Below are 12,134 nucleotides of genomic sequence, written 5' to 3'. Positions count from 1 at the left end.
CCAGACACATACTGTAACATCAGTGTTTGAGTTTGCTCCGGGCTAGTATTCATTTACAGTAGCAAAATTCTGATGCACATTTTACCACCAGTGCTGTTCCGCAGATGGCTGGAACAGTGTAAATACAAGTGTAGACAAGGCTCAGGCATTTGTTACCACCATTGTGTCTAACCCAAATCAGAGTGGAATGATATGACAGAGTCAAAATCCTAAACTCAACTTCATAGCTTCTACAATAACCACCACCAGTGATAAATTATGAATTTGAATTTTTCTAATTCAGACAAAGCCTTACCCTCAATAATCTCTCGCTGATAACTGAAGGTGGTGAAAGAAATAAGATAGGAACTACAGGGCTTTTGTTGTTGGAAAGTCCTTGGAAAGCAATGCAGTGCTACAAGCAAATGTAATACTGCCATCTTGGCTGATGCATTGGGACTGAACAAGGAGCCCCCAAAGCTAAAAAGATGAACTGCTACAATTCAAGCTAAAGAACCAGTCTCTTTAGCTGTCACTGTAACAACCTCCTATTATCTATGGATGGGGGACCTATAACACACATCAGGGGATTACACAAATATACTTTTCATTCTCAGTGAAGATATTCCTTTTTGTAATTAAGTTCATCCCCATCTTAGTGGTAATTAGTCTGTTTAGTCTTTATACCTTCAATTTTATGCATCCTGTTACAAATGGATCCATGATTAAAGTCTCAACAATTGAAGACTTCAGTACTTTGGCCATTCTCATTTAGCAATGTTCCAGTCTGACGCTGCATCTAAGATAGTAATACACAGGGCTTTTTTTTTTTTAAATTTAAAAAGTACTTGGACTTGGTGGTAAAATATACTTAGGGACAGGCCCAGATTGTTAACATAAAAATTGTAATTGAAATAACTTGTAGATAAAAGAGATTTGAAAGGTCCAAACTAGAGGCAATCTTTAAGAAACTCTGGGTTTAGTAGCATTAAAGAATTTTTCCATCGAGGGAAGCAGGAGTTCAGGTTCTCTGAAGACATAGACAAAGCGTCTCTCTCAGGAGCAAGGTGGCAGGTTCTTCCTAGCACTGTAAGGATCCCATTCCTGAAATGTAACTCAATAACAAAGAGAATGCAAAGGATTGCTCCCTTCCTGTGATGTAAACAGGATCCAAATAAAGACTCTTTTTTTTTCTGACTGCAGAAGGAAAAAGGCACAAGTGTGAAAGTTTTACACTTCCTGATTTACATATCAGGTCCAGATTGAAGTTCCTCTCTTTTCTGAGTTTGTAAGCAGGACAACAGTATCTTCTTAGGCTGAATGCTGACTTTCCTCCAACAGTTGGCTAGTCCTTCCCTTGGGCTTCTTTCACACAAATAAACTGGGTTGGGTAGGAAAAGCCCTACCTGCATCCACATGGCAGCCACGTAGGCGCTTCTCTGATTCCATGTTCCTGTTGGCCTTGGCTTTCACTAGGTAGCCACAGCTAACCTGCCTTATAGGCCTTCTGGGACCTTGACAGCTGCTAATCCCTTGTCTACACTCAAAGACTTGTCTAATGCTCTGAAGGCCTAAGCATTTCAAACTCTTGAGATTCTGCAAAGTAGAAGTGCTTTCATATATAATAGCCTAGTTACAGATCATGAACTCTGAACAAAGATGTTTTAGGGCTTGCCAAAACTGCAAGTCCAGTTTAATATTCCCTTTTCTTCATGGCTGTGTGCTTATAACATCAGTGCCAACTAATGCTGGACAATCCCTCTAAACCAGTCCCATGGAGAGAAGAGTCTTTTATCCCACCCTAGATCTGCTTCTACCATTCTTTTATTTATGAAATTGATTTCCAAGTCCTTAGTAGATGAGATGTTCAAATATTCCTGCAATTAAAAATATTATTTTATGACTACAGCAGAACAGTTAGTTTAATGTGTTAAAGCTTGCCTTTTCTAATACATTGTCTGAGGTCAATCACTTCATTTTATCTTCACCAATAAGGCTTACAAATACTATAAGATTGCAAATGCAATAGGATAGTTCCCTCTATGTAGGGTTCCTAAAGATAAGGCAATATAAAATAATGTGGCTTAGTTGTCTACCTCTAGCCTAAAAGGACATGCAGGAGTTCAAATCCCACAGCAAGATTTACCCTCACAGTTAGTGATGATATTGCACTTAAATCACTATTTATTCCTTTTTATATTTAATTATTCCAATAGTTTTATACAAGTGGGTAGGGAAAGGAATGTATTGCATTATTAAGAGTTGGCTTCCAGATGAGACTTTACTGTCCATCTCTAGCAGCAGGAGCAGCCCTAGACGAGCTGCCGGCAACTGGTGCCCTAGGTGAAACGTGCGATCGGCACCCGTTTATCTTGGCGCCCTAGGTGACCACCTACTTTGCCTGTATTGACGGGCCACCACTGTCTAGCAGCCACTGGAAACTGCAGCACTCATGGTACTTTTCCAAATCCAAGTGTATCAGGGACAAAATTCTTCCTCTCAATAAAAAAAAACTTTTCTAATTCTGAGGGTTATGTGAATTATCAAGATCATTGCCACTGCTGCCTTTGTCTTCCCAGTCACTAGATCTAACCAATTCCTTAATAAAATAATTTGATATATCTAGAGCAGGAGTCTCAAACTCCCAGCCCAAGGGCCATCCCTATCAGAGCAATTGTGCAATCTGGCCCAGGTGCCCCAGTGGGCCTGTCCGTTACCATGGCACCCTGTCCCACAAGGACATGGATTACTGGGGAGGCAGGAATTAGGGACCCTTGATCTAGAGTACAAAAGGTTCGATATATAAAAACATTGAAATACAGATAAGTAAGATTTTTATTGGCTAAAGCATAGGACTTTTAGCCTGAGCAGACAGATTCTATTATTGGTTCTAGCACAGATTTCTTGTGTGACCTGAGGCACAATTCAGAGCATTATAGTATAAGTGATTCCAAATTCCCATCTCACACCAGATCCGAATTTGGTCCTACCTGTCTCTGTGCTCATTTTCCTAATTCACAAAATGGAATAAATAACAAACTGGAGTGGTGATGTGTGAAGTTAAATCCATCCATGCCTGTAAAGTTCTTTGAGATTCCTGAATAGAAGGATTAGTACTTTGTAGGTACAAAGAGTTGTGCAGAAAATAATTCTACCTTAATGTTCTTACTATTTTCAGTATATTGGGATTTATAGTGCTATCTGGCTTGTTCTAGGAGCACATCAACACGTGATTATTTGCAATGAATCGCTCATGCTAGAAAAGTTGCCCAAATGTGGAAAATCCTTTGAAGAGATGATGAAGAGAGTGGACTCTAAAAAATGGTGCAATCTAACGGAATTTATCACGTAAGCTTTGTGCTCTCGTCTTTATTATTTATCTTTTAAGGGTGTCAGTCTTTTAAGAAGTAAATTGCATCAAGTGTCAGGAGCATCTCTATTATTACCAAAGATGTGGTGATTCCCTACTAGATTCAATCTGGACACCAGATTGTTTATTTTGTTGGAGTCAATCGTTGGGGCCAAATCCTGCAAAATGCGATGGCAGCATGGAGGCAAAGCTTGTACTGAAGTCAAAAGAAAGCACTAATGACATTTGGAAGTTAATTGGAGTTCTGTCTGAGTAAAGAACCAAATCCTGCATTTTTTTTTATTGCAGCAACAAAGAAGTATGAAAAATGGCTATATAAACTGCTGGCTCCATTACTATTCTCTTCTGCTGAAATCCACCTCTTACCACTCCTTTTAGATATCTGAGATTTATATTCAGCACTTAATGGATATGTCATCTGGCATGATCCAGAGAATGGAAGGGTGTGCTGTCTGCCAGGTGCTAAGATACGAGATGTGGAACTGAGGTTGAAGAGGATTATTAAGGGAGCAGGAAGGAATCCATTGATCATCCTTCATGTAGGAACAAATGATACGGTTAGATTCTCGCTGGAACGAATTAAGGGAGACTATGCTAGGCTGGGGAGGATGCTCAAGGAAATTGAGGCTCAGGTGATCTTTAGTGGGATTCTGCCTGTTCCTAGAGAAGGGCAACTAAGATGTGACAGGATTATGATGATCAATAGATGGCTTAGGCAGTGGTGCTATAAGGAGGGCTTTGGGATGTATGGTCACTGGGAGGCATTTATGGACAGAGGACTGTTCTCTAGGGATGGACTTCACCTAAGTAGGGAGGGAAATAGACTTCTAGGATGGAGGCTGGCTCAACTGATTAAACGAGCTTTAAATTAGGAATTTGGGGGAGACGGTTGGGAGATGCCCAGGTAATCTCTACGCCAGATTTTAACACTGAGAGGGAGGAAAACAAAGTAAGAAAGGACATAACTGGGGGTAGGAGAATGAACATGAGGAAGGGTGGGGTGGATACTAGTCTAATAGGTCATATTTGAGGTATAACGTCCGTGCCAAATTGGGTAAAGAATGTGAATGAGGCCAAACAGCAAAAATTAAGATGTTTGTACACCAATGCGAGGAGCCTAGGAACAAAAAGGAGGAACTAGAGCTATTGGTCCAGGAAGTGAAACCAGATATTATAGGAATAACAGAAACATGGTGGAATACTAGGCATGATTAGAGTACAGGTATTGAAGGGTATGTGCTGTTTAGGAAAGACAGAAATAAGGGTAAAGGTGGTGGAGTCGCATTGTATATTAAAGATGAGGTAGCTTGTAAAGAAATAAAAAGTGATGGAATGGAGAAGACAGAGTCTGTTTGGGCAAAAATCACATTGGGAAAGAAAACTATCAAATCCTCCCCTGGGATAGTGCTTGGGGTATGTTATAGACCACCAGGATCCAATTTGGATATGGATAGAGACCTCTTTAATGTTTTTAATGAAGTAAATACTCATGGAAACTGCGTAATCATGGGAGATTTCAACTTTCCAGATATAGACTGGAGAACAAGTGCCAGTAATAATAATAGGGCTCAGATTTTCCTAGATGTGATAGCTGATGAATTCCTTCATCAAGTAGTTGCTGAACCAACAAGGGGGGATGTTATTTTAGATTTGGTTTTGGTGAGTAGCGAGGACCTCATAGATGAAATGGTTGTAGGAGACAACCTTGGCTCGAGTGATCATGAGATAATTCAGTTCAAATTAAATGGAAGGATAAACAAAAATAAATCTGAGACTAGGGTTTTTGATTTCAAAAGGGCTAACTTTAATAAACTAAGGAAATTAGTTAGGGAAGTTGATTGGACTAAATAATTATGGATCTTAAAGTGGAGGAGGCCTGGAATTATTTTAAGTTAAAGTTGCGGCTTGGCTCTGCTTTGCCCCCCCCCCGCCCTCCCCCTGGTCTGCAGACCAGGGGGACGGGGGGGGGGGCAAAGCAGAGCAAAGCAGAGCCAAGCCGCGGAGCGCCCGGCCAGCTGACAGCCCAGACGCGTCTGGGCTGTCAGCTGGCAGCGCGCTCCGCGGCTTGGCTCTGCTTTGCCCCCCCCCTCCCCCTGGTCTGCAGACCAGGGGGACGGGGGGGGGCAAAGCAGAGCCAAGCCGCAGAGCGCGCGGTCAGCTGACAGCTGTCAGCTGGCCGCGTCCTCCGCGGCTTGGCTCTGCTTTGCCCCCATCCCGCCCCGTCCCCCTCGTCTGCAGACCAGGGGGACAGGGGGCAAAGCAGAGCCAAGCCGCAGAGCACGCGGGCAGCGGACAGCCCAGATGCGTCTGGGCTGTCTGCTGCCCGCGTGTTCCACCGCTTTGCTCCCCGTCCCCCTGGTCTGCAGACCAGGGGGACGGGGAGCAAAGCAGAGCAAAGCCACGGAGCCCGAGGGCAGCAGGACAGCCACGGCGCGTCTGGGCTGTCCCGCTGCCCCCGTGCTCCGTGGCTTTGCTCCGGACACCTGTGGTACAGCAGCTGGGGCGCTGCCAGTTGGTCCCGTAGCGCTGCTCTGGGCGCTACTGGACCAACCGGGCAGCACCCCAGCTGTTCTGCCCCAGGCGTCCTGATTCAGCCACTGCTGGTCAGATTCAGCAGCGGCTGAATCAGGACGCCTGGGGCAGAGCAGCTTGGGTGCTGCTGGGTTGGTCCAGTAGTGCCGAGGAGCGGCGGCGCTACTGGACCAACCCAGCAGCACCCCAGCTGCTCTGCCCCAGGCGTCCCCAAGTCAGCTGCTGCTGAAACTGACCAGTGGCTGACTACAGGAAGCCCCTGCCCCAGGCTTCCTGGAATCAGCCGCTGATCAGTTTCAGCAGCAGCTGACTTGGGGATGCCTGGGGTTCTTAAGTTGAATCTGTATGTAAGTGAGAACTGGCGTCCAGATTCAGCCGCTGTTGAAACTGATCAGTTTCAGCAGCGGCTGAATCTGGATGCCAGTTCCGACTTACATACAGATTCAACTTAAGAACAAACCTACAGTCCCTATCTTGTACGTAACCCGGGGACTGCCTGTATAGCCATATAAATAGGAAAAAAACAAAAAAAGAAGAAGTAGGACCGCTAATTACTAAGGATGGAGTGGAGGTTAAGGATAATCTAGGAATGGCCCAATATTTGAACAAATACTTTGCTTCAGTCTTTAATGAGGCTAATGAAGCGCTTAGGGATTATGGTAACAACAAATGGGACTAAAGATATGGAGGTAGGCATTACCATATCCGAGGTAAAAGCCAAACTTGAACAGCTTAATGGGAGTAAATCGGGGGGCCCAGATAATCTTCATCCAAGAATATTAAAGGAACTGGCACATGAACTTGCAAATCCATTAGCAAAATTTTTTAATAAATCTCTAAACTCAGGGGTTGTACCATTTGACTGGAGAATTGCTAATATAGTTCCGATTTTTAAGAAAGGGAAAAAAAGCGACCCGGGTAACTATACGCCTGTTAGTTTGACATCTGTAGTATGTAAAATACTGGAAAAAATTTTGAAGGAGAAAGTACTTAGAGACATTGAGGCTAATGGCAATTGGGACAAATTACAACATGGTTTTACAAAAGGTAGATTGTGCCAAACCAACCTGGTCTCCTTTTTTGAGAAAGTAACAGATTTTTTAGATAAAGGAAATGCAGTGGATCTAATCTACCTCGACTTTAGTAAGGCATTTGATACAGTACCACATGGGGAATTATTGGTTAAATTGGAAAAGATAGGGATTCATATGAAAGTTGAGAGGTGGATAAGCAACTGGTTAAAGGGGAGACTACAGCGGGTCATATTGAAAGGTGAACTGTTGGGTTGGAGGAAGGTTACTAGCGGAGTTCCTCAGGGATCAGTTTTGGGGCCAATTTTATTTAATCTTTTTATTGCTGATCTTGGCACCAAAAGTGGAAGTGTCCTAATAAAATTTGCTGATGACACAAAGTTGAGAGCTATTGCCAATACAGAAAAGGATCGGGATATCATACAGGAAGATCTGGATGATCTTGTAAATTGGAGTGATAGCAATAGGATGAAATTTAATAGTGAGAAGTGTAAGATTATGCATTTAGGGATTAATAACAAGAATTTTAGTTATAAGCTGGGGACACATCAGTTGGAAGTAACGGAGGAGGAGAAGGACCTCGGAGTCCTAGTTGATTATAAAATGACTATGAGCCGCCATTGTGACATGGCCGTGAAAAAGGCTAATACGATCTTGGGATGTATTAGGTGAGGTATTTCCAGTAGGGATAAGGAGGTGTTAGTGCCATTATACAAGGCATTGGTGAGACCCCATTTGGAATACTGTGTGCAGTTCTGGTCTCCCATGTTTAAGAAGGATGAATTCAAACTGGAACAGGTACAAAGAAGGGCCACTAGGATGATCCGAGGAATGGAAAACCTGTCTTATGAAAGGAGACTCAAGGAGCTTGGCTTGTTTACCTTGACCAAAAGAAGGCTGAGGGGGGACATGATTGCACTTTTTAAATATATTAGAGGGATAAATACCAGGGAGGGAGAGGAATTATTTAAGCTTAATACCAATGTGGACACAAGAACAAATGGATATAAGCTGGCTAGTAGGAAGTTTAGACTTGAGATTAGATTAAGGTTTCTAACCATTAGAGGAGTGAGGTTCTGGAACAGCCTTCCAAGGGAAGTAGTGGGGGCAAAAGATCTATCTGGTTTCAAGATTAAACTAGATGGGTTTATGAAGGGGATGGTTTGATGAGATAACATGATCTTGGTAACTAATTGTCCATTCATTATCAGTGGGAATAGGTTAATGGAGGGATGATAGGAGTTACTATAGAGAACTTTCTGGGTGTCTGGCTGATGAGTCTTGCCCACATGCTCAGGGTTTAGCTGATCGCCATATTTGGGGTCGGGAAGGAATTTTCCTCCAGGGTAGATTGGCAGAGACCCTGGAGGTTTTTCACCTTCCTCTGTAGCATGGGGTACAGATCACAGCTAGAGGATTCTCTGCATCTTGGGGTCTTCAAAGTATTTGAGGGCTTCAATATCTGAGATATAGGTGAGAGGATTATTCTGGGAGGGGTGGGTGAGATTCTGTGGCCTGCACTGTGCAGGGGGTCAGACTAGATGATCATAGTGGTCCCTTCTGACCTTAAAGTCTATGAGTTTATGAGATGAAAGCAGATGTACCATATCTTTAATATTTATAAATTACTTATATTCTAGATAGTGTCTCACACTGAAACCCCATTTACTTGATTCTCTTTTGCATAGACTAAACCATGGCTACCCTGTCACAGGAATGTCCCAGGAACCTGATTGTAACAGAAGATTACAATCTATATTCTAGTTTCTCCCTGCTCATGATGCATGGGTGTGCATAAATGTACCCCACACCAGCTACGTAGGTGGGGTTGTGAGTGTGTGAAGATGGCTTTAAGCCACACAAAGGTAAAAGAAGCACAGTCTCTGACTCAAACAGCACCCACTCTACACTATATTAATAGAGGTTAATGAATAGGCTTGTAGTTGCTGATATTGATTTAACAACTGCCTATTATATCCATAGTTAATTCAGAGTTCAGCATATTTAAGGCAAATGTTCTCTGGTTTTCTCATTAAGTTATTAATACAAGGTGTATTTTTAAAATACAGCTACTTCATTCTTTTTATTTACAGCAGTATTTCATGTTATCATTTGTTTGTGTAGTCCCTGCCCTAAGGTAGTGCTCAAGGTTTCTTCCTGGTGCCTGCTGCCAGGCATGGCTTCTCCCAGTTAGGTCCTGGGTTTGTTTTATTATCTCTCATGGCTCTGCCCAGTGTGAGTCATCACTATACATAAAGATGAACAGAGATTTCAGTGGGCTATCCCTAAAGCCAATTGAAATGGATGGGAACAGCCAGTGCTCAGAATCTTTGAAGTTTCAGGTTCAGGTGAACTAGCTCCAGTAATGTAAAAACTAAACAGGAATGGAACATTTCCCCCAGGTCTGAGATCACTTTAAATCACCTCTTGCTCTGGCTTTCCTGCCTCTTCATTTACCTCTGCTAACATAAGAATTGCTATAGTGGCTCAGACCAAAGATCTATTTAGCCCAGTATCATATCTTCTGACGGTGGCCAATTGCAGATGCCACAGAAGGAATGAACAGAAAGGGGAATCATCGAATGATCCATTCCCTGTTGCTTATTTCCAGCTTCTGGCAAACAGAGCTGAGGGATGCCATTCCTGCCCATCCTGGCTAATAGCCATTGATGTACATATACTCCATGTGCTGTGTACCCAGGCTAAAAATGAGCACTTAGTTTGAGACAACTACGCAGTTAGATGGCTGCACTATATTTTCTGCTCAACTGAAAAATGTAAAAATAGAAAAAATGAAGAGAAAAATAAAGGAGTAAGTATTCCCCTGGGCTGGCTTTATTGTGAAAAAGGTTGAAGATGTGAAACTGGTCAAATGCTCTTTTGCTTAAGGAAGCCAAACCCGTGGAAGATGTGAAAGAGCAAGTCTTCTCAGTGGATATGTAGAGGGCAATAAGTTGCTCGGAAGGCAATAGAAGAAATTGCAATTTGACTTTAGCTGAACTTCCCTCGTTAAATAAAAAGGAAGAAAAGTGTCTTAAATACACAGAGGAATCCTTGTGTCCTTCCAAGGGAAGCTCTGGAGAATGTACCTTTCTGGTGTAACCTTTGGGGTGTCCTTGAGATTCAGGCTTGTCAAGTGGACAAGTGTTGAAAAGATTTGCTATTGGGCAGACTGCCTCATTGGAGATCTCTGTCTCTTGTTCCTGTTACTACCATGGAAAGTTAGCCTAGCTTGCCAGGATCACAGGGTGCATACCATTGGTATGGATAAGTATGTTTTTCAACTTTGAACATAACACTGTATGTTCGGGAGCCATTAATACAGATAATGCACTTTTGCGAGGAAGTATCCTTTTGATTTATCATGTAATTGCATAATTTCTGCATCAATAAAATTAACATTTCTATCAAAGTCTCTTCTGGGCTAAGATATTGCAGAGATGCTTAGCACTTTGCAGTAATACTCATTTTATCATGAGGACATTCTGGCATGCTACAAAAAGCAACAAATTAAGGGTGATGCCTCCATAGAAGAAAAGTAGATATGCAAATTTTTTTTTTTTTGTAAAATAAGGCGTAGAGCAATAATTTAGCATTTTAATTCATCAGGCAGGCCATTTTTCATCTTTAAAGAGACACTGTCATTCTGCCCCTCCCCCCCAGCATATCATCTGAATTATAACTATGTTATGATCTGCAGGAGGAAATAAGCTCCTTTGAATCACATTCTGATGCTCTTATGTTGCCTTAAATTAGCTGGAATTCTTACAAGGAGACTCATGCTTTCCATTCACATTGACTTTCAGTAAGTATTGGGTGCTTAATTGCCATAGAAAACCTCTTGTTCTAACATGTCATATCTCTTTCCAATATCAGATTAATTTTGTTTCACACGCTACCTTTGTCAATAGCTGTATTCATTTTAGCTGGTATACAACACAGTGTCAGAAAAATATCAGTTTTTTTCTGATGTAAAATGATAAAATACGCAAGAAGGAAAAAAAATGTGTAAGAAAGAATTTCAAGTATGAGCTACAGAAAAAAGAAGGTGGAAAAATACTCTTTAAAATCATATTGGATGGATAAAATATTTATTGGCAATTTCTTGTCAAGACTGAATGCTCTCCTTCAAGTTTCAGTGCATAGAAGAAATAGCAAATTCAGTTTCAGCTTTAGCAATTTAACTGGTAGTCTGATGAATGATATGATCTTACACTATAGAGGGTATGAAAAAGCCACCATCGAACCATCCATTAACTGTTGTCCCTGATTTAGCTCATCTGACAGAAAAACCTTGGATGATAGTTAGGATATTCAGTTTTTTATTTGGAGTGAAGCTGCATAGGATTGTGAAGAAATGGTATTTCTGGTGATGGTCTTGTGTAGCTCAAACATTTTACTGATAAGCCTATAATATCTAATGAGGCCTGATTTCAGATCTCCTTTCTAATGGTAGAAATGAGTCACATCACATTGATCAGTGGAATGAAACTACTGTATATCCAATGTCAGAGACTCTTTTAGGCATGTTGATGGAATATTGCTGCATTGCATATTCCATAACAGTAAACCACCATAAAGCTTGTAAGGATGGCTCTGAGCTTGCAAAATTTGGAGTCCTATTTAAAGTTTGAGAATGTTTGTTTCTGGGGTTCTGATTTTGGCCCACCTCTGTTGGCTTGTGAAATTATTTTGTGTCTTCATATAGTTTGCACAGTACTATGATATAGCAATTATCTACTTATTTACATATCACTAGTCAAATATGTCACTAAACAGATCCAAAGTCTTCTGGAAGCCTCCAATATTTGGCTGCTTAACTTACAGTAAACTTTACTTTTAACCTTTTAACTTTAAGTCTTTGAACGAAAAAAAAAAATACTGCCAATTGGTTTTATATAAACAAATTGTGGCACACCTGTTTGCTAAAAATCCCTAATTCTGAAAAGTGAAATGCAAACTTTTCTGTTCTTACTTGGTATAGGGGCTAGTTTGGAATATCAAATAATTTTGGAACATGAAATAATTTAACCATTGTGTTGCTCACTGAAGTTCAAAGGGAAGTTATGGCACAAAATACCTTTATTGTTCCCTGACCATAAAAACACCTCTGGGTTCAGAAGTCTATACATTGTTTTTCTATTGTCATCTACCTATTATTTCCATAATGAGAATACTGATCACAAGATCATATGAATACTGTAAGATGTCCAGTCAGCAGC

At 41.5% G+C, this 12,134-nt stretch overlaps 1 protein-coding gene across 2 annotated transcripts in view; it reads left to right on the top strand.

The window, feature by feature from the left end:
- Positions 1-12,134, top strand: part of RAMP3 (receptor activity modifying protein 3) — a 91,004-nt gene that overhangs the window by 34,706 nt on the left and 44,164 nt on the right. For both annotated transcript variants that reach the window (XM_006133274.3, XM_025189757.2), the window contains exon 3: positions 3,195-3,327. In XM_006133274.3, the coding sequence (XP_006133336.1) occupies positions 3,195-3,327 (133 nt within the window). The remainder of the gene's footprint in view (positions 1-3,194; positions 3,328-12,134) is intronic.

Source organism: Pelodiscus sinensis, chromosome 2, assembly GCF_049634645.1.
Source record: "Pelodiscus sinensis isolate JC-2024 chromosome 2, ASM4963464v1, whole genome shotgun sequence".
Taxonomy (NCBI): Eukaryota; Metazoa; Chordata; order Testudines; family Trionychidae; genus Pelodiscus; species Pelodiscus sinensis.
The sequence above is the reverse complement of the archived record's forward strand: the minus strand, read 5'-3'. Positions and strand labels throughout refer to the sequence as shown.